At 35.7% G+C, this 23,994-nt stretch overlaps 2 protein-coding genes across 2 annotated transcripts in view; one reads left to right on the top strand and one right to left on the bottom strand.

Moving 5' to 3' along the window:
- LOC107981821 overlaps positions 1-23,994 on the top strand; it is a 129,040-nt gene that overhangs the window by 23,337 nt on the left and 81,709 nt on the right. The gene's annotated exons all lie outside the window — the stretch shown is intronic.
- Positions 14,007-16,782, bottom strand: LOC116415882. The gene is made up of 4 exons (XM_031921476.1): positions 16,605-16,782; positions 14,886-16,295; positions 14,108-14,304; positions 14,007-14,024 (listed from the first exon to the last, which is right to left on the bottom strand). The coding sequence occupies exons 1-4, from the start codon at positions 16,780-16,782 to the stop codon at positions 14,007-14,009; spliced, it is 1,803 nt and encodes a 600-aa protein (XP_031777336.1).

The raw sequence follows: 23,994 nt of genomic DNA, 5'->3' as shown, positions 1-23,994 counted from the left end.
TACTCAGTCGAGGCCCTATATCTTGTACCGTCTATAATCAGACGAGTTGAATAAATCATTTCTCTTAACTATTAAATCTTGCGTACAAATTATTACATTCAAAACTCCGCTCCCTTAAGACGAGCTACAGCGCCAGAACGAGAGAGAGCCAGCCAGTCGGTAACTACAAGCCAGCACCTTCAAAGTAAGTCGTTTGTCCTTATCCTTATCCATACATTAATATCAGTGTCACATGCAACGTTATTGTGTCAGTTCATAGTATCGTATCTTAACCTTTTCAATATATTTGGAAGTCACTCTGAGCCTCGTTACTCCGTGAGCTATCACTACCGCACCGTCAGTCGAGCTACCGGTCAGATCATGCGCTTCTTTACCTTTTCCCTAGGCGGTGTCGCGGAAGCGGACTGTGCTAAATAAAAGGTCTCATCGATTCGGAATTCGTAATTATTTCTAACGTGCGAGTATTCGCTCCGTGCGGCCGCCCGGACGTAACAGTATTTAAAACTTGACTATTTTCCATTGATCTCATTACTTTTTTATACTATGGCTTACCTTATCAAATAGATTATTGTATTACTCCATGATAATTTTGCGCAATACATCAAACTCGCCTAACCTTTTACTTTTTTTAAAGGTAATTTTTTTAGATATTCTATTCCGAATAAAAATAAATAATAATAACATCTTAATTTATTGAGATTCAGATAATAATTGGTTGTAACATTAATTAATTTTATAATTTGAATTTTTGTGAAGTTAATGAAAGAATAATAAAAATTGCCTATTATTGTTTTAATCACAATAAGTTTACTTTTTATTATTTAGATTAGTTTCAAATAGAATATTACTAAAAGAGTTCAAAGATCAAAATAAATATCTGCATATAAAAATTGCTTTTATGCGTTATGCTTTAAAAAAGCAAACGCCTCTGTTGGCAGAGTAATGGATTATCACGCCAAAGTTCTGGGTTCAACTATCGATCAGAGAATTTTTGTTGTTCCTTATTTCTTATTAATCATGTATTTTTCATTTATAAATGTTGTTTTTAGCCTTTTCAATAATATTTAACAATGTTTATTGTAAATCATGCGATAATCGCTTTATTATCACGTGATAATCACATGATAATTTGGTTGGAACTATTACGCAATTATCACGCGATTATCACGGGGTTATCACGTGATTTTTTTCATAGGGATGAAATGGTCACCACTTTTCCTGGTCCAGGATATTTAATTATTATGAAAGAGTAGTTCGCATTTACCTAATCTGCGGCGTAATTATGACACCAGATCAATTAATTTGTGTTATATTTTTGATAAGAATGTAGAGGTCCGGGATACCAAGTAGTAGGGGATTATTACAATAATGAGATTTTTTTAGATTATGTTTCGATAATAAAATAAATATATTTAGTCAATTCTTTTATAGTAAGAATATTGCATTATGATTGCATATATTCTTTTTAACAAAGAAAATTAATAAGTAGGCTTTAGTTTACAAAAGGTTTTTGATAGATACGCTTTAAATTGCGTTATCTATTCTGAATTAAGGAAATTTACAAGTTCGGATAAATTTTACAAGTTTATGAAATGTCGAAATATCTATCTATCTAATTTTATCTACTCAAGTCGTAAGTTGCTCTTGAGTAGAGACTAGGCGATTAAGTTGTGCTGGAGCTAGTGCTTAGCCATAGGCCGCGCATGGACTTTTATAGGAAGCTAAGAAAGCATGGATTGATCCGTCAAAATTATTCGCACATTCATACATCATACTTACATTCATACAAGCATAAGAGGGTGCGCGCGCTTCGCCGCTGCTGCGTCATCGCTCGCTTCTCTTCCACACAAACATACATATGCACTATATACGGTACAAGTGCGCGCTTCGAGATGTTGCTGAATTTTCGCTCTTGTTATATATCTATAATTATACGTATGCCTTTATTATGTCAGCGCTTTGAGTGTTGTGCCGCTGCTGGCTGCTCGGCTGTAGCCTGGAGTGTTGACGGGAAAAGTGATGAAACGGAAAAACCCCGAACAGATTCTATAATGACTTTAGTTTGTTTTTATTTTGATGACAATACGCGACGGATCGTTTACGGAGCATTACAGAGTAGACACCAGAAACTACGGAGTGCACCAACTGGACCTCGTCATCGATCACCCTATACAACATAGACGCCGTCCTGCATTGATGACAGAAGTATAGACGATTGATCACGAAAGTTAAGTAGCATTAGCCGGGGTTTGTAAGTGGATGGGTAATCGCTTTGTAAAGTTAGAAAAAAAACGACAAGTACTTTTATCTGTATTCTATTATTTACAGTCAATATATGCGTATAAAATTAAAAAAATAGAATAATGTTGACCCTATTGGTCTTCCCGAGGCAAATTGTGCGTAAGGAAGGAGAAAAAAACCATAAACCATAATACCGTAAAAGTTTTTTCTCCTATTGGGAAGAAAGAAAATAGAAAAAACTATTATGGTTTTTTTCTCCTTCCTTACGCATCGATCAATTTGCCTCGAGAAGACCGATACAATCAACATCAATCTATTTTTAAATATCCACCGAGGGATTGAGTCAACTTAAGAGAATATTACTCTTTCTACAAATATCGTATAAAAATTAGATTACAATTAATAATATAACTATGATTTTTAATATTTTTTAAATTAATAAATAAAATTTTAATTATGTAATTGAAGTATGCAACAATTTATTTACGCATTAGGATTTGATTATTAATAATATAGAAGCCCAGAAAATTTTTATTTTCATGTACATCACGTATTAAATCATGTATTATCCCATGTTCTAAGTCGGGGTCCAAAAAGTGCTTGTGATAGTACATGCTAAAATACGTACCTTAGTGCATGTTTTACACGTATTTATAATATGTTTTTAAAAACATGCATTATTACATGGCTTTTACATTTTTTTTAAATTCTTAAAAAGCGTTTGATAGTATGTGCAAATTTTCAGCAGAGAATAAGCGTGGCACTGGTCGCTTAAAAGTAATTATTTTTATTTATAAAACACTGAAGTCCATATGAATAAAAATATATGAAAAATAATCAGTTGAGCCAAGTTAAAACTGAGGAATGCTCCCCATCACAAAAACTCATATGAAATCTGACGACAAAATCTTAGATATGTAATAATTACCGATAATAACTGGTAGAATTGACTTTTTTATCTGTTGTTATCTGTCATTATTTACCAACATCATCAAATATAGGTTATTATCGATTATCATGTTTATGTGGTTTATGTAACTAATATAAATTTTCGTATATACGAACTAATATAAATATATAACTAATATAAATACGAAAATTAGTTACTCGGCATAAACCGCATTAACATGATAATCGATAATAACCTATATTTGATGATGTTGGTAAATAATGACAGATAACAACAGATAAAAAAGTCAATTCTACCAGTTATTATCGGTAATTATTACATATTATTTTATCATTAATTTATATATATATTATTTTATCATTAATTTATATATATATATATATATATATATATATATATATATATATATAACCACATATAAAAACAAATAACCACTATAGGTGGTTCTCTGTGAAATCGGAGATGAAAATTTTAATTTTTCCCTAAACTATACATATATGTTCTATATGTTGTACCTGACTCCAAAAAAAAAAATTCAGCGCGATTCCTTCATTTGGCTTCGAGTTCTAGCTGGTCAAAGTTGAGGTTTCAAGCAATTTTTGCATTTTTTGCCTATTTTCAATGATTGGCAGCTTATAAGGGATGCATTTTTAACTGAAACTATCTAGATACTTTTTTTTTGTGAAACTTTCTGAATTTTTCAATAAAAATACTTGTTAAGGCTACCTTATGTGCATTGTAAACCTTAAAATATAAAAATCTGAATGCTTGATCCGGACTCCGACAACCTCAATATAGTAAAAAGATAGATGCCTTTTTATAGTAGAAAAGTAGCTGTAAAGTTTCAGAATGGGCCTGACCTTCTACTAGAAGTTATGTAGAAAACAAATATGATATAATGGCTAATAAGTGGTTTTACATGCGAATTTGACACTTATAACCTAGTAAATTTCATGTCTACCGATACAAACACATGAGTATTTTTATTGAAAATTTTAGAAAATTTCATAAAAAAATTATTAGGGTAGTTTTAGTTAAAAATGCATCCCTTATGAGCTACAAATCATTGAAATAAAGCAAAAAATATAAAAATTGCTTAGAACCTCAACTTTGACCAGCTAGAACTTAAAGCCAAATGAAGGAATCACGCTGAAATTTTTTTTGGAAGTCAGGTACAACATTTAGAACATATATATACAGTTTGGGCAAAAATTAAAAATTTCATCTTTGATTTCACAGAGAACCACGCATATATATATATATATATATATATATATATATATATATATATATATATATATCACAAAATGCTATCTACAGATTCGGTCCAGATGAAAGAGATGCTGCCAATAATTATTTGTGTAGATTTGATCTTTTTAATACTGTAGGTATTCATGCATATTACAAGATGTAATCTGAAGATTTGGTTCAGATGAAAAGTGGATTGGATAGCATAAAAATTGTTAGAAACGGATCATAACGAAAAAAAAGTACCTGTGTTTTTTCTTTCGTTTTTTGCAATTTTTTACAACCTGCATAAAATATTTTCCAAGACCGTAATTTGTTAATGTAATACAGCAATAAACACTGTTTTGCATTAACAAATAACAGTCTGAGAAATAGTATATTGTGCAACTAGAGGGGAACATTGGCTTTTCTAGCGAGGATGATGGTTTGAGCACGAGTGGAAACCGAGGGCGTCTACGGAGGCGCCCGAGACGGACACAAGTGCTCAAAACATCACCCGAGTCTGAAAAAGCCACTACCCCCTTGTTGCACACCGTACTTTTTATAAGTGCACGAATAGGCCACTTATCATGCATATGAAAGAAATGGGAAATTCGAGGAATTTTCTAAGTAAAACAATATAGTATATCAAAAATTTCGAAAATTTTGAAAATTTCGAAAATTTTGAAAATTTCGAAAATTTTGAAAATTTCGAAAATTTTGATAATTTCGAAAATGCTTATATAGACACACATCCATCGTATAGGCTGCAGAGTGTGGAAAAAACTACTCCCTTGGGAGTAATTTTTTCCCGCTGCTAAGAAAAACTCGATTTTCTATTTATTTTACATGCATGGAAAGTGGCCTTTTTCGTGCACGTATCATGAAAAAATTTGTATATAGATTTTTGTCATAATTTTTCCGTAAAATGGATTGGCGTGATCAGATTTGCGAAAAATTGATTTTTTTGGTTATTGGTTTAAATAATTTTTATAAACAATCGCAAAAGACAAAAGAAAAGCATGGGTACTTTTTCTCGTTATGCCCCGTTTCCTACAGTTAGTTTGATGCTATCTAATCCAGTTTTGGCCTGGGCCTTAATGGGTTAATGGCAATTGCTCAGCCAAATCTTATAAAACTTATAATATATTCAAATAATGCAATGCAATTGATTAGAATAATATTTATTAAATCATGTTTTTATTTAAACAAATGTATACTATGATGAACTTATAAATTTTACAATAATGTAATTTGGCAATTACTAAGCCATTCTATTTTTAATGATATTTTAATACGTTTATTAGATAACTGTTTTAAGGGGAGGTGGGAGCTATAGCTTCGCAAATCCACCACGGGGTATTTAGTATTTCAAATGCCAAAAAAAAACTAAAAGCCGTATTGACATTTTCTTTCGGTAGAATGATTCACTTATCTCAAACCTATAGCGCTCTGCTCATTATATTGATGAAGTTTCAAATTAAAAAAAGTTAATAAGTAAAATTGGTGTTTGAGGTTGGCGCTGTAATCGCATAAACACATGTAAACACCCGCTTGTATTTCACAACTTTTACAAAAACCAAAAGTCCGATTGGTATTTTTTTTCGGTAGAATGATTCACTAAACTCAACACTATGGCGCTCTGGTCTTGGTTTATCATTGTAAGCTTTATTCAAAAAGTTATATGGAACAGAAAAACAGTGTTTTCAGCTCCCACATCCCGTTAATTGACAAATAATAAAACAAAATTTTATAATTTTTTGTACGTATTCGGTAAATATACTTAAGTTTATTGAAATATATCTGGCGATTACTTAGCCAATTAATAAATAATTTGAATTTTAGTAATGTACTATTAATGGAGATAACGCAGCTAATCAATATATAATTTAAATTTTAGTAATGTACCCTGGTAAAAAAGCACCCATTTAAAATGGCCGTAAAGGCAAAAACTGGCTAAGTAAAATGTTTAAAAAAGTGGACATTTTAAATTTCCCAACAGTAGTGATATCTTGTGCATTTTTTATGGATGAGAATTATATTTCATAAAAATATCAATAAATCAATTAATTTTTCGGATGCAAGATACAAAATTATTAATATTTAGGCGTAAAATGAATAATTTGAATAATTCAAACATATGGCGAAGCTCGTAGGACTTGTGTGGAACAACGTCTGCGTGGTTTAGTCGGCTAAGGCGCACGTCCGTACTTATTTGACCTCGTGCAGGGTGTGGGTTCAAGTCCCCGGTCAGACAGAATTTTTTCTAATGCAAATAATTATTATGTACTTCCTTTAAACTAAAAACTTGAATTCAAGCCTGCTAGCTACCATTATCTAATTGTAACCTCAAACCGTGATAAGCCACGTGCAACCCAGCTGTGTTACTGGACCAACTATAATGGGCAGTTTATACTTAAAAACAAGGTAAGCAGATTGAATCCAAGATCTGCCCATTAAGTTGGAGAAAAAGCGTTACATTCTGCCCAAGAAATGGCAAAGAAAACTGCCCAGTTATTAGATTCTATACCAAGAAGTGGTCATTAAGTTGTGACGAAAGGTGGAGGTGTCACGAGGAGGGAATAAGAAGTCCTGGTGTCGGTGATTAGCGTTTATTCTGATAATGCTGGAGGAGCTCCGTCCTCGCTCGTAGTTGTCGGTGATCTGCCCGCTCGCTCGTCCACGCGACTCGTCGACGGCGAGTGGTTCCACGTGCTGAAGTGCAGCTTTGCACTTGAAGAGAGGGAGACTTTCGGGCCGCGGTGTTCCTTCGCTGACGATGCGTCTAGCGCGTCGCCGGAAACGCAGGCCATCGGAGATGCCGCCGGCGAGCCCAAGGTTCGTCCGTGACACGTCCGAGGTCGCGTGAGCAGACGTCCCCGTCGCCCGAAAAAAAACAGAAAATATGGAATAAGAGAAAATGGAACACCGTGCCGGAGAGTGCAGGGGTGTGTATATGTCCCTTTTTTTTTAATAGCTTACAGTTGGATCGTGAGAGTGTGCGCGCGTGTGTATAGGTTCGTCCTCTTCCGTCCTCTGTGTGCGAGACGCTAGACAAATGTGTTTTGTGTGTGTAAGTGTGAGTGTGAGCATGGGAACGCGGATGTTGATCCTTAGCAGCTGCTGCTGCTTCACAAATTGTATGGATCGGAGCTTCTGTATGTACATAATTCTATTCTTTAATACTAGATATGCAGTTGACTGAATAATAATTCTGCTGATTATTTTATGAGAAAATGATATTTCATGAAAAATTAACTAGACATTATTTTATTTTATGCCCAAATATTAATAGTAGTACGTCTGAAATTATCAAAAATATTAATATATAAAACCCATGGAAAGCTAACATATAATAATGTAAGTGACATAGTAAATTATTTAATGATTACACTTTAATTTTCTAATTCCTGAAAGAGAATCATTCATTACTAGTACTAGTCGCAATTTGGCTTTATTTTCTTGAGCGCATAATATATTAAAGCATTTATTGTTTCACTGCGCGTAAATTAGTCCCAGTTATACGGCTTCGTAGCCTTCGTACCTCTACGAACGGAGAAGTATCCAACTGCGGACGGAAGGATTCTCTTGCTGGTGAATGGGGTACAGAGAGAGAGAGAAAAAGATTTGGGTATTGCACGCTCTGTTTTGTTAAAATACACTTTTCTTAGGGTAGTTGGGTCAGAATTATTAGATATCCGGGATGGGCTGAAATCTTTCTTCCTTTTTGTTTTAATTTTAATTTTGTGAACGTTGCGCGTAAATGACAGTTTTAATCACGGCTCATAGCCCGATTCATTTCCCTCAACGTTTGCAGCTCTAGCTGTTTTTCCTGCTGCTTAATTAGTTTGCGCATCGGCTGACCGGCGCGACGCTTTTTGATAATTAAAACGCCGCTTATGATTAAAATTATTATTATTACGGCCGTCCAGCTTGAGTAGCTGAATTTTGACGTGAAGCTTGACAAATTCTTTAACTCGAATAACTTTTCTTTGCGGTCCGCGATTTCACGCGCATTTGTCGTTATATCGCGAAGAGCCGTGTCAATTTCCAAAGTTTCGAATTTCACGCCATGCGAATTCTCTGCTAGATTTTTAGCTTCGATCTCGATTGCTTGTTGCAGTTCGATTGCTTTGCCTTCGATACTACTTGTTTCGATCAGCATTGCGGAGACGTTGAATACGATGAATGCGACTGTATCGAAAACCGATGCGTTTGCGTAAGATGCTAGCGAGTGCGAGGTGGCCAAGTGCGCGTTCGCGGTGTGCGCTGAGCACCTTGGGCGTAACTCGAGTACCCCCGTGCCGCTTATTTCAGATGTTATTTGTTCGGCTCGCTGGCATTGTATGTAAATGTTCTCTCTGTGCCACACCGTGTCGCGTAGCTGTTTTATCCAAATATCGCAGTGTTCGGCCTTTCCCAGTGCGTGCCCTGACGCGATTTGGATTTTGCACGCGACGTTATTTCGAATTTCTCTGATTGGTTCGGGGTTAACTGCGATCAATACGTCACCGAGCTTGCGTAGCTTGTTGATTCTATCTGGAAGTTGTAACTTGGGTTTTCGTGTTACCCAAGCTACTATGCAATTCCTCGCCCGGGGCTTGGACGGTAACCCGGTGGTGCCAGACGCTCCCCGCGAGGGGAATTTTGCATTTGCTACGGTGATGGCTACTGTTCTCGCGGCGTGTAATAGTGTTTCTGGTGGCATTCGTGGATGATCCATGCCCTGTGTCGCGAAGAGAATTGCGTCTGTCACTTCCGTGTCCATTTTAAACTGCAACAGGTTGTCCTTTACAGTTTGTACCGCGCTGCGTATCGCGATTTCGTTGTCAGATGTGATTGACTTATTTATTAGAATAGCTGTCGTGGTCTATATTAACTTTGTATCTGGGTCGGATAAGGCGCGATCGATGATTTCTGTTTGGTTCGCCAACAGAGTAGCAGTCGTTTTGGTGTCATTTGCTATGGTTCTTACGGCCTCTTGGATTTTGGCCTCGTCGGTTTCTGTTAGCGTACCAAACAGGAATTTGTGTATTGTACCGATAAATGGAAGTAGCGATATTTGTGCACGGCGTGGTTCATCCCCGATGTTATGTACGAGTAACAAATCTAGCACTTTTCCCGTCTGGCGTACGGCTTTTTTAATCGCTTGCTGCAGCTCCCCGATTTTGCAGAGAGAGCCCAACGCGTGCGCCACCAACGCAGTGTGCTTCTCAAGCATTTCGCTCGCTTTGAACTACGGCCGTAGGTCCTCTTTCTGGATTATTTTCCAGTCTGTGCTGGACGTGGGGAGAGGTGAAATTTTTTCGGTGATGAAGCCTACGTTATCTTCGAATAGGCGAATGAATAGGCCGACCCGGGGTCAGGGATCGCGTTGAAGTTCTTCTGGCGGCTTCCTGCGGCTACCCTAAAATATTAGTTGGCGTTAGTGTTTATTGTTGGTAGCTCGCTGGTGCTTGTAGCAAGGCGACGAAGACTGACCTCTCTGGGGTATAAATGTTACTTTTTTTTCGAGCGGCACGTCCAGTGCCGAGAAAAAAAACATCCTACTTCGTTTCTTCTTTCGACGCGTTCATCTGCCTGGCTAGTTCGCTCGGCCGCTTTAATTTGTTTAAATTTACGGTCTTGGTAATTTCGTTGTTGTGTATTGTCACTTTGTGCGTTTTTCTGTTAATATCGGTGATTTCGAACGGACCGAGATACTCGATCGCGTCAAGCTTTTCCTTTTTGGGTTCTTTTAGTAGGAAGACGGTTTTGCCCTCCTAAAAGTGTTTTGTGTTGAGTTTCCGATTGTTGTAGTATTTTGACCGGTATTTTCATTGGACAAGATTCATGGCCGCGGTCGACTGTAGCGCCGTTAAATTAGTCGTCATCTCGTCTATGTATTGTTTGTACGTTACGTCGTCGATGCTCGGCGTAAAGCTGGATGGAGTGCTCCGACTAGTCGTACGCATGTTGGAAATTCGCTGTCCACTTGCCTCATCGCATAGTGTCTTTCACGTATTTGCGTAAGTACTCCGTGAGCGTGTGATGCATGCGCTCTATTGAACCATTCGATTGCGGGTGGTAAGCTGTGGTGCAAAACTTTTAGATTTAAAAAATTTTCGCAAGCTTTTCCAGTACCCGATTCTGGAAGTGTAAGTCCTGGTCTGTTACGATAGCGTGTTACGTCTCCGCGTGTGAAGCTGAGTTTTTAATAAAAATTAATTACTTAACTTTTGATGGTAGAAATGAGACCTAACTGTTCCACGGTCAAGGCAGTTTTACAAGTTCTGCAAAGGGCTGGTGCTGTTGCAAGGAGAATATGTTAAGTTTGGCTGCTTAGGGCTGCTGTCACCACTCCTGAAGATGTTTGAAAGTGCCGGGTCAGGAGGCCCGGGTAAGAAAGCCGTAGAGTGGACTCTGTCCTCAAGCCGGTCTATCCGCTCCTCGATTTTATAAGTATAATCCTGTATTATACTTATTTTGCAAATTGGATGAAATGGTATCAAATAGTCGTAAGACTATGTATTTTGTAGCAGTAAGCAAATGAAAAAAAAAAATGACGTAATAACTCTAAGTTTTAATACTCGAAAATAAAACTCAAGGATCAAAAAGGTTAAAGAATACTATGAAATTTATTCGAGCGAAAATTATAAAGTGACTGCTCAGTTAGAGGTCTAGTCGAGGACTTATCGGTTTCAGAATACAAAAGCAGTGTTACCGAAGTTGGCTATAATCACTTTCTTGCTCTATACGCCTCTTTCTTATACGCATGAAGAATAATATAACTTTGTTCTTTAGTATAAAATAATTATTATAAATTTCATTGCGGTTTCGATGCTAAAATGTAGGTGAGAGCTTTTACATGATTTTAGTATTTTACATTATTTTTCTGACTGCAATATTAAGGAAGATATGAGGTCCGAAAGACGAGAAAAGTATCAGGAGAGCAGGAGATCTAAGGAGGTACGTCACGGTATTGAGAGGCGGCTGATAATGGTTTCTATTAGTACTGGATTTCAGGAGGTAGTTTATCATGGTTTCTGTTACTATTGATTTCTGTAGAAAGAGTGCGTTTTTCTAAAGCTAAAATAAAATGTGTTTTATATGTATGAATAATATAATTTTCTAAACTTCTAAATTTACTCGTAGCAGAGAGATTATATAAGGCACTTAAGGTCATGACTTAATCTAACGGATATAATAGAAATAAATGTTAGTAAATTAATAATAATATATGTGTATTGTAAGTGCGTTTTTACGCAGCATGACTCGTTTGTTATTCGATTTATTTATCTTCTTTGGATAATTTCTCATTTACCACACGGTAGTCGGTTACCATGCGATAGTCGGTACCGCGGGGTAACAACTCTCTATGTTCAAACGGGTTAGCAGTTGTCGGTAAGTTATCGACGCTAGTCATGGTAATGGGTTCAAATGCAGTGTATGGTTTTCTACGTTCTGATTTCTGATTTGATTGTAAAGTATTATTTGTCTTTTTAGAATCGAAAAAGTTTGGCTGTGAATTGGCCGACGTCACACCCCTCCTGTTAGAATCAAAGCCGTGCGAAGAATGAGCTCGAGTTTGATCCAAAACATCGGAAGTCGGACAATGAGAAAGTCTTGGGTATAAGGTTGTAGGTTTTTCTATGTTTGTTCTAGGTGGTATTGCTGGGAGTTGAGGCGGAGTTCCAGAAGGTGCTGTTGGAGGAAGGTCTGGAGGAAAGGTTGAAATTTCACTAATTTTTACGTCTGTATTGTTTTTGTTTTGTTTCTTGGGTAATGGCCCTTGGCCTAGGTGTATCAATAAATTTGTTATTGTACCCCAAAGAGCTCCTACCATTCTTAATCCGAGCCCATAAATTCTATAAAGTGTGTACCCATGTATAATTGTATTTAATATATATTTTAATAATCCTAAAATGATCCCAATCATCATTATGCCTGCGCTAACTGATCCGAATGTCACAAATTTCTTCCACAATTTATTTACTGTATTTTCAGTGAAACTAGTTAATGTATTTTCGTTCATTAAGTTTGAAACATTTAAGTCGTCGGTAGAAACATCTTCTCCGATTATTCCGCGAGCAACTTGATTTAATACGGCTGACTTTGTTACCGGAAACATAAGTGCATTTTTATAACTTTCTAAATCATTATCTGTGTAAATACCGCTTCTCGCGAGTTCGCCCGGATCAGTATATTTCCATGTTGGCTTATTCAAAGGCTGCTGCACCTGCGGCGTGTCTGCAGTAGTCGGAATCGGATCTAATTGATACCAACGTTCATCAATTTCAAACATTGTAGGTAATAATCTGTTACAATCGCGTTGTGTTCCGCGATTCGTTATTATTCTCGACTTCGGTGTGATAAAATAAGATTGATTTTGATAAGTGATTGGTAGTTCAGCAAAGCACGTTAAGTTTGTTCTCCGTAGTTTAACCGGAACAGCGTCACACTGAATGACATGTGCGACCTCACCCGCAAAGATAGCCATATAGCCGGGGCTTTTCATAATGGTGAATGCAAATTCGTCCGGATTGACACTTGTTGTTCAAGTAAGCATCTTTGCGTGATAATGTCTTGGTATAAAGATTTTAGTTCGTTCTTGAAATGATGAGCAATAAATAATATTTTAGCGTTGAAGTACGCGTCAATTCTTATATCTTTTGGATTAATTTTCACGTTTTTTGTTGGAAAAGAATTACCGATTGTGGTTTCGAATATATATATATATATATATATATATTACTTTGTTCCGTTAGTTTCAAAGTATGACCGCATACCAATTCGTTTCCCGAGTCCGTATACGCGAACTTTGTACCTGTGTTGTTGTTAAAGAATAAGGCGCGTGCGTTAACTGCTTTACTAAATGTTTTGACTACATTACCCTCGAATAATATAACGAAGTTATTAAAACCACAGGGCGGTGCCTCTGTTTTTTCCCAAAATGCATAAGTATCATCTTGCTCTGTGCATTGTTCAGTTGAATACACACAAGAGGTTCCAGAATTTAGAATGAGTGAATTTTCGTTTCTACGTATAATGGCTAAAGAAGTGGATAAGGTAATTTCTAAGGTAAGTAGGACAGGAAGGTCACTTTGACCTTCAAAGAGTTCTCCTTTGCATCTCGAGTCACCATCGACTGAGCGTTTGACTCTAACAGTTCGGTAGTTTGTACGATTTGTTTCCAAATTTGTAATAATCTGATCATAAATTTTATATTGCCCGAATTTGTACATTTCATGACAAGCTTCGCGAGAAATGCGTTTTGCGTATTTTCTTTCTTTATTAGTTTCGGCTGTATGAGAACCCATACCACAATATTTAACGTTTTGTGTAATAATGACTCGACATGATTCTATCATAGTTCTTTCAAATTCTGCTTTCTGTAATAAATTTACGTACTGCATTTCCGTCTCGGTCGTCATGCTGTTAAAATCGCACTTACCGACATGACGCAGTGATATTGTAGTGATGTTCGGTGTAGATTTTCTTCCGCAGTCGTATCCAATAAGGGCGTCTGTCGCGCCAGCAAAGAGTGTTGTGAAGATGATGCTAGCCATTAGGTTGATCAAGATCGTCGAGGCCATCTTGGTTCCGATCCTCGTCTGAAATAGATGTTTCAGTTTCACTACTACTTATCTCACTTGGGTCTCTTAATCTAGTTAAAAGTAATTTGTTAGTATGAACAGTTCTGATTTTATTTTTAACAATAATATCTACATTATTGTTATCTCGGTTTACTCGTATGACCTTGTATGGACCAGAGAATTCGTTCCCGAACACGCCCTTCTTTGGTTCCGCCAAAAGTCGTACGTAATCTCCGACTTGGAATGTGCAAGGATTAACTTTTCTATCGTAATATTTGTTTGACCTTTTCTTAGCCGACTTCAAGTTCTCTTGAGCGATCTCCTGAAGTTTGCTAATTCGCCTTTTTAATTCTAGAAGGTATGAAAAATATGACTCATTATTTTGTTTTTCGTCAACACGCACGGGGTCTGAAGGTACGCGAGCTATTTTCCAAAAACACATTTATACGGTGTTAACTGGGTGCCTTCATGGACACTCGTATTATAGCAAAATGTGGCGCTGTGAATCCATTCATCCCATGTCGTTTCGCTTTTTACATAGCATTTGATATACTCTTTCATGACGTGGTGCATACGTTCGATGCTGCCATTACTCTGAGGCCGATAAGCCGTCGTTGTGCATTGACTTATTTTACAGAATTTTGCAATATTTTTCATAAGGGAGGAAGTGAAGTTTGAGCCTTGGTCGGTCAGAATTAATTTAGGTGAACCGTATATGTACACGCAATGGTTCAAAAATGCAGTCGCGATGTGTATAGAGTCCGCTACCGAAAGAGGACATAAAATTACGTATTTTGTCAGAAGGCACTGCATAGTTAGTATATATGTATTATTGTTCATTGTCGTTGGCAGAGGCCCAACGATATCGAGAGCAATTTTATCAAATGCCTCGCCTGGCGTGTCAGTTAAGATCATGGGCTGATTAACCTTACGTCTTACCAGTTTCTTTAATTGACAAGTCTCACAACGGCTTATGTAAGTCTGGATGTCCTGCTTAAGAGAAGGCCAGTAGTAATCTTGTCTAATACGCAAGTACGTCTTTGTGACTCCTTTGTGACCATTGACGGGTGAAGAATGGATCGTATGTATAATATCAATTCTTTCTTCTTCGTCCGGTACACGCACTAGGTTTTTACACAAGAGAAACTTCGTATCGGGCACTAATTGCGATAAGTGTTCTAATTTTTCTCGAATAGTGATCCACGGCACGTCGTCTATTGATTGCGAAACCGAGAATCGAATAGTTTTAAGTTTTTTCTCAAGCAAATAATCTTTCAAATGACTGAAAGCTAAGTCAAGTGTGTCGACTTGTACTCGAACACGATCGTCCTTTTTCACGCACAAAGCAAGAAGAACCTTTCGACTGACTGTCCGAGTGACTACTGACCCAAGCTCCACTCTGTCGTGATGTACATAACGGTTTGCGTCATGCAGGGCTTGCGCTCCACTACAGACCGGTTCGTTCTTGCTTGTGATAAAGTAAGCAAGATTATCTTTGTATATGAGAAACGAGTCACGTATTTCGATTACGTTATTCTTTGCTCGTCTCATGATATCATATGTAACGGCAGGCGGTTCAATCATCTCAGACGATTGATCGCTCGAGTTGTTTATCGAACTGACAGCCGCGTCGGATAACTCTGGAGGGTTATTGTCCATAGCGAGTGCTGTGATATCATTTTCATCATCCGGTGATGTTTCATTTTCAATATTTTCATTTGTGTCGTCGTGACCGGATTCGACAGGCGTAGTCGCGCTCTTGGTAGAATCGGATCGGATCACGTTTCGTTTGCGCGTATGTTTAATTATCGGTACCTTGGAATTTGGCGCGAAAAGAAAGACACGGCACGATGTGCTAGGCATGTCTGCTGGAGTGAATATTTCATCTGACTCAGACGAGGCCAGAGTCAAAACAAAGATTTTGCCATCCGGCTCGAGTGACGGTGGATTTCTCGATAAAGCGTCTGCGACGTAATTTGTCTTTCCTTCTTTATATACAATGTTATAATCAAATTCGCTGAGTTTAAAATAGAATCGTTTCAAACGCGTAGTCGGATCTTTCAAATTGTGAAGCCATACTAAAGGCTTATGATCTGTCATGAATGTGAATCGACGACCGTACAATGCGTGCCTAAATTGCGCGGCTGAATCGACCCTGGCTAAAAGTTCTTTTTCAATAGTTGAGTAGTTAGTTTCTGCATTTTTCAGAATTCTTGAATAAAACGCGATCGGCTTATCGTCCTTTCCATAAATCTGGCTCAGCACGCTGCCAATAGCGAACTGACTGGCGTCAGTCGTTACGTAGAAGTGTTTTGTATAATCGGGGTATACAAGTACAGGTTCTTTTGTTAAACATTGACGTAAATAATCGAAACCCTTTTGGCATGCATCCGTCCCTTCAAATTTCGTACCTTTTCGTAAGAGTGAAGTCAACGGCTAGGCTTCCTTTGCAAAATCAGGAATAAATTTACGGTAATAACCGACTGCACCGAGAAATTGTTTAATGTTTTTCTGAGTTTTTGGGATAGGAAAAAATTCCATTGCGTTGACTTTACTCTTATTAAGTCGAATTCCGTCTATTCCTATTTCAAATCCCAAGTAAACTACCTTTTGGCAATAGAATTCGCATTTTTCTGGTTCGAGTTTCATACCAGATTCTCTCAGTCGTTCTACTACGAGAGACATCTTCCTATCGTGATCATCCATTGTTTTAGCGAAAATTATTAGATCGTCTATGTATATGAAAATTTCTCTGTTCTGCAACCCAACAAATATATCATTCATAGCCCTCATGAAGGTACTAGGGCTGTTTCTTAATCCAAAGGGCATTCTTTTGAATTGATAAAGACCGTAAGAGGTAGAAAATGCCGTGTATGGTTTGTCGCACTCCCGAATTGGGATTTCGTGAAACCCCAATGCTAAGTCGAGAACCGAAAAGAATAAATTTCCGCCCAATTTTTCGATAATATCGGATATATTCGGAATAGGATAGGCATCTGGTTCCGTAATTTCATTTAACTATCGGTAATCTATAACTAATCGTTTTTTGGGTTTGCCCTTTGAATCAGTTTTTTTAGGAACCATCCAAATCGGGCTATTGTACGCGGAGGTAGATGGTTCAATAATTCCTTTGTTAAATAATTTGTCAACTTCTTTTTCCATTTCTTGTTGCATGATTACCGGAGGACGATGTGGTTTAACATTGATAGGAATATCGGTTTTTAAAATAATTCTATGTTCAGTTAGTAATGTAGCAGGTAAGTCTTCATCGGGTAATTGAAAAACGTCTGCATACATTTCACACATAAGATTCAATCTTTGATACTTTTCGTCGGTGTATGTATCAAGTTTTACTAGTTTTTTTACAATGGAGATTCGTTCGTCTCCTTGCACATTCAAAGGGGGAGACTCAAAACTCGATGAATTCATATGATAAGCAAGGTTATCATCACAAATTACCATGACTTCGTTGTCAAAATCAATTGTAAATTCAATATCGTTTATGCAATTAAACGCAGGTTGCGAGCTTGCGCTATCAAATTTTTCGGAATGTTTGTGATTTTTTATAAAGTTGATTACGTATGGTGTCATCTCGAGCGAGTTCTCAAGTAGCAACATGTCTAACAAGGAAAGGTACCCAACCCGATCTCACCGATTTTGATGATTTTCATATATGTTGTAGAACATAAAAAAATAAGAGACACGTATTTTTTTTTATCGGCTAATTTTCACTTTTAAGGGGTAAAAACCTCCCCTAAAGTTAACCCCCAAAAAGCGTTTTTTTTAAATATCTCGGCTTAAAATTAATATTTTTCAATGAAACAAATTGGAGGTTATTTCTTACAAAAAGAGCAAGTATTTCATGGTGATTTGAAGAGTAAGGGTAGCATCCCCTATTTTTTAGGGGTTGAAAACATATATATTTTGGCATAATTTTATAATAAAAATGTTTAAACCGACTAAAAAAAATTGGAAAAAATGTTTAAACATCCTTAATAACAAAATTTAGTTGACGTCTTTCGGTGTTTCATAAATATTACCCCTAAGGGGGTAAACCACCCCTAACACAAAATAACTGTAAATATGTAATTCAATACATAATATTTCGTAGAAAGTTTGTATATAGAGGTTTTCGAGGTCGCTGATTACAAATCAGATTTTGAAAATTCAAAATGGCGGATCCAATATGGCGGACGGAAATATCGAAAAAAAATTTTATATAATAAAAAAGTTTTAAACGACTAAAAAATTTGGAAAAAATTTGTAAACATCTATAATAAACAAATTAAGTTTTTCGATTTTTTCATATATACTACCCTTTAGGGGGTAAACCACCCCTAACACAAAATAACTATAAGTATACTTCAATCCATAATATTTTGTAGAAGGTTTGTATATAAGGGTTTTCGAGATCGCTCTTTGCAAATCTGATATCAGATTTTGAAAATTCAAAATGGCGGAACCAATGTGGTGGACGAAAATGTCGAAAAAAAATTTTAACTTTCATAAAAACTTGTTATAAATGTGTTATCTTTGTAGCCTGTACATGTGAACTAAAGAGCCTTAAACCCTAAACCCCTAAAGAACAAATAGGCTAAATGGTTGTGCATTTTAACCAAACGACTCCAAACCCCTAACCTCCAGACAAGCCGAAGGCCTATGCTTTACCGTAGACACGAGTATAGATATATTACCGATATTTTATTCTATCATTTTGTATGTAACAAATAACGTCTCGTTTTATGTTTCAATCAAAGATTATTTATTTTTCTGCTTTTATAAATTAGCATAATTTCAAAAGTAATTTCATAAATTATAAAGTATTTCATAAATTGCATAATTATATAATTTTATAAATTCAAAAAGTCCACAGTTTTTTGCAAATGAAAAAACATAGGTTAATAAAATTAGTTTATCAAACTCTTTTGCGTTTTGTAATAAAATTTAATGTTGTCAAACTTGGGAGTTTTTCATTGTTACAATTATTTCGTAAGCCAAACGTTTTTTAGATGAATTCTCGAAGTAATGATTATTGTATCTATAGTAAAATATTTACAGTCTGGAATTCCATAATAATACTATTTGATACGATTTAATGAATTTATCAAAAAATCTAAATTTAATAATAAATATTATTCTAATTATTATTATTATTTTTCATTATCATTGCTATTATCAGTATTACTGTTATTATTGCTATTGCAATTATGCTTATTCTTCTTCTTATTATTATTATTATTATATTACTATGATAATTTTTGTTATTGGTAAAAATACATAAAAGAATATTAATACTCGAACTTCATTTGCAATTAAAGAACACGTTGTTATTGAAAGGGAATTTTATATGCATTCATTAGTTTAATGAATGTTATCGTACATTCAATGATAATTCCACAGATAAATGTCTTTCACTCATAAAAGTTGTTGACAATATGTGCGAATCAGTATGTTCTTTTTTTAGATTGTTTTCATCGAGTGTTTACCTCAGCTGCCTGTGTTATTTTTTAGGCAGTGAGTGAGTTTTGTGGGTATTCTAGTTCGATGCCGGAAAGTACGAATTTTTATTTGTCAGTGGTATCATACGGTTGTAGAAAATTTTCTTTAGTGATTTTATATAGATTTACATTATTCAATTTCAAAGTGAATAAAAGTTGAATAAAACCAAAAATAGAGTTTTCCGAACATCACAAAGTGGAACGAGAATTCTTCTCCAATGCATAAATTAATGATTTGATTCAATTTACATTCACTCGTTTTATTCTGGTAGAAATGTAGCAGTCGTGCCTTACATGCAAAAACACAGCTTGTATACATTTTACCGCTTGTTTTCATTTTAGATTGAAAAATGAAAATTAATCCGTTAAACGTTCTAAACTTATTATTAGCATACTTTCAAGCGTTAAACATACCAGATAGTGTCACGAATTATCACGAAACAGAGTTGGCCGAAAAAATAAAAGAAATTTTAATAGATGCAACACATGATTTCAACGATTTAGAAATGATTACTGATGACTCTTTGGATTTTCAAGAAGAGTATAAAGACCATAATGTGGAAATAATTGAAGATGAAGTGCAACATCATTTTCCTGATCCGGATATAGCACCAACAAATCAATGTACAGCAGATAATGAAGAACTAGATTTTGAATACAAAAAAAGAGCTGTAGAATTTTGGAGAAGTAGCAAAACGAAGCAAAATTTAAGTCTCAAAACAGTGCAAAACAGATTCAAAAAAGTATCATCTATTAGTCAGCTACGTCGTTGGGCTCATTCAATTAATAAAGGTGGCACGTATAGAGAAAAAGTAGCACAAATTTGTCAGTATACCCTGGATAATTTTCAAGCAGCTCTCGACAGTGGTTCAATTATCCATGATGAAGATATAATTCGATGGGCCTTACAAGCTAAAAAAGAAATTGGTTTTGATGATATTAGATTCAAAGCTTCTAAACATTGGTTACTCAAATTTAAGCAAGCACACCGAATAGTTTCTAGGAAAATAAATAAGTTCATAACAAGAAAAACACTAGAAAGTAGTGCAGAACTTACGGCTAAAGCTGAAGCATTTATCGATGACGTTAAATCGTGTATACCAAGGATTGGACTCGAAAATTTGTATAATACAGATCAGAGCGGATTTCAGCTAGAAATGCATTCTGGAAGAACATTAGCAGTAGAAGGAGAAAAGCAAGTGCAATGTCTGGTACAGTCAATTTCAGCAACAACGCATAGTTATACTATACAGCCACTAATATCAGCTACTGGACAACTGTTGTCACCGCTATTTCTTGTTTTAAAGGAACCAAGTGGCAAGTTTGGCCCTATTGTAGAACAAAACATATTTAGACTAGAAAACGTGTACGTGGAAGCATCCAAATCTGGAAAATTAACAACAAGTAAGGGAACTAATAACAATTTTTACATTGTAATATCGTTGATCAGTTAATTAGTAAGTCGTTTAATTGCAGATCACTTCAAAATCTGGTTGGAAAAAAAATTTTATCCCTATGTAGGCCATCACTCAATACTATTACTTGATTCTTGGAGTGGTCATTGTGACAAAGTTATAGAAGAAACAATGCCACAAAATAAAATTATTAACATAAAAAATTCCAACTGGAACCACAGGAAAAATACAACCACTTGATGTCTATGGATTCCGTATTTGGAAAAACTTTGTCCGAACATTTTCTGATAATGTAATGTTAATGGATCATGATATGAATTTACATGTGAGAAATAATATAATTAAACTTCAATCATTGGTTCACAACCAACTGGCTTCACCGAGATATATAGATTTGTTTAAATATTCCTGGTATAAAAGCAGTTACGTCAATGAAAAACCAGATAAATTTGATAATCCTATAGATTTCAGTTTTGGAAAGTCTTGTGCAACACATTGTGAAATAGAAGGGTGCACAAACATTGCAATTGTACGATGTGGTTGGTGCAAAAAAGCATTGTGCTTTAAACACTTTTATGAGGACTACCATTATTGTAAAAACATCGTAAAATAATATATTTTATGCTCAATACAAAAAATGCACTATGGCAAAAGATAAAAGATTGTAGATTATTATTATACTCTAATATTATAAACAAAAATATATTATAAGTTGAATTTACAATAAAGGAATTTCAATAACATTCTGATAACAATTTCTACGGAAATTATAAAACTGCTTCACATACAGAATTTTCTTGTTTACAAATTTAGGAATTTGAGGTGGTTTGGTTAAAAAGCACAACCATTTAGCCTATTTGTTCTTTAGGGGTTTAGGGTTTAAGGCTCTTTAGTTCACATGTACAGGCTACAAAGATAACACATTTATAACAAGTTTTTATGAAAGTTAAAATTTTTTTTCGACATTTTCGTCCACCACATTGGTTCCGCCATTTTGAATTTTCAAAATCTGATATCAGATTTGCAAAGAGCGATCTCGAAAACCCTTATATACAAACCTTCTACAAAACATTATGGATTGAAGTATACTTATAGTTATTTTGTGTTAGGGGTGGTTTACCCCCTAAAGGGTAGTATATATGAAAAAATCGAAAAACTTAATTTGTTTATTATAGATGTTTACAAATTTTTTCCAAATTTTTTAGTCGTTTAAAACTTTTTTATTATATAAAATTTTTTTTCGATATTTCCGTCCGCCATATTGGATCCGCCATTTTGAATTTTCAAAATCTGATTTGTAATCAGCGACCTCGAAAACCTCTATATACAAACTTTCTACGAAATATTATGTATTGAATTACATATTTACAGTTATTTTGTGTTAGGGGTGGTTTACCCCCTTAGGGGTAATATTTATGAAAACACCGAAAGACGTCAACTAAATTTTGTTATTAAGGATGTTTAAACATTTTTTCCAATTTTTTTAGTCGGTTTAAACATTTTTATTATAAAATTATGCCAAAAAATATATGTTTTCAACCCCTAAAAAATAGGGGATGCTACCCTTACTCTTCAAATCACCATGAAATACTTGCTCTTTTTGTAAGAAATAACCTCCAATTTGTTTCATTGAAAAATATTAATTTTAAGCCGAGATATTTAAAAAAAACGCTTTTTGGGGGTTAACTTTAGGGGAGGTTTTTACCCCTTAAAAGTGAAAATTAGCCGATAAAAAAATACGTGTCTCTTATTTTTTTATGTTCTACAACATATATGAAAATCATCAAAATCGGTGAGATCGGGTTGGGTACCTTTCCTTGTAAGTCGTCTGTATGTGAGTCACTGTCGTAGTCAGTCAGCTTTTGTTTATATATTTGACAATCGGGTCTTTTATTCGGTTTGAGCCACGGATACCACTCTCTATCAGTAAATAAATTTTTCCAATCAATGCTTGAGATTGAATTTGTATGTGCGAGCGGAGTGTCAACTGTCATTGGTAAATCTGAGAAGTCTCTTTGATTACTTTTTCTGACAGCGCGCTCCGGTTTATTCGCGACGTCATAAATACGAAGCACGTTTATTTTATCACAGTTCTGATTACATTGCCCGTCTTTCTCTGGTGGTGAAATAACATCCGATAGCTTTCTGTCATCGGTAGATATAGTTTTATCTGTATCGATGATTATAGGTTTACTTTTATCAGAATCTTCAATAATATCAAATTTAACAGTATTCAATTTTTCAGCTTTAACGACTGGCTGAAGCTTACAATCACTAGCCGCACTCGGGTAATGGTTTATATCAGGAACACTGCCGTTCAGACCGGGCGGTTCCTTACATTTACTTTCGTCATCGAAATCAAGATCAAAATATAAGTTATTGTGTATAGCGTCAATGATTGCTTCATTATCGGCTGCATTCGGCAGAGAGATGCACGATGATGCAACGGATGTAAAGTAAAGGGAAAACAATATTAGCTTCGAGCGGTGACGGGGCATGACTCAATGATGCAGCACGCGGCGAAAAAATAATAAAAGGTGAGCACGAGTCGGCTTTGACTGGCGACTGGGCACAACACGATGGTGCGGCACACAGCAAAGGCCTGGGCTCTAAAGACGTGAAAGTGTTTATACTTGACGCACGTGTAATATAATTCAAACATGAAGCTTCGTTGAGACTATCGTTATTAAAAGTGGTCGGCTGAGGAGCCTTAAGTAAGCAATTCGATGAATTTAATACCGCGTTCTTACGTGGCGTTTCGTGAATTTCCGCTTGAGTGGTACGCGTATTTATAAAATATTCCGATGAACTAGATTCGGCATATCTATTGTTAACTCGATGATTAATTCTATCTTTGTTATTATTATCCGTATTTTGCGGAATTAAAGGCACAAGCGGTATTCTAATATCTACCGGAAAAGAATTCCCATTTTTAATAGGCACGATGGCGTTGCCCTCGAGATTTTTTGCGAAATTTCCTCCGAGTGAAACTCCGGGAAATACCTCGATTTTGGGGACGTCTCCTTCTTTGGTTCCTGGCTGAGTTTTGGCAACAGCCCAAGTGGTCGTATGTGGATAAATTAGACGCGTTTCTTCCTGTATAAAATGGAGTTCAACGTCCAAAAATT

This window comes from Nasonia vitripennis (genome assembly GCF_009193385.2).
Source record: "Nasonia vitripennis strain AsymCx chromosome 1 unlocalized genomic scaffold, Nvit_psr_1.1 chr1_random0012, whole genome shotgun sequence".
NCBI classification, from domain to species: Eukaryota; Metazoa; Arthropoda; class Insecta; order Hymenoptera; family Pteromalidae; genus Nasonia; species Nasonia vitripennis.
This window is presented reverse-complemented; position numbering and strand designations above follow the sequence as displayed.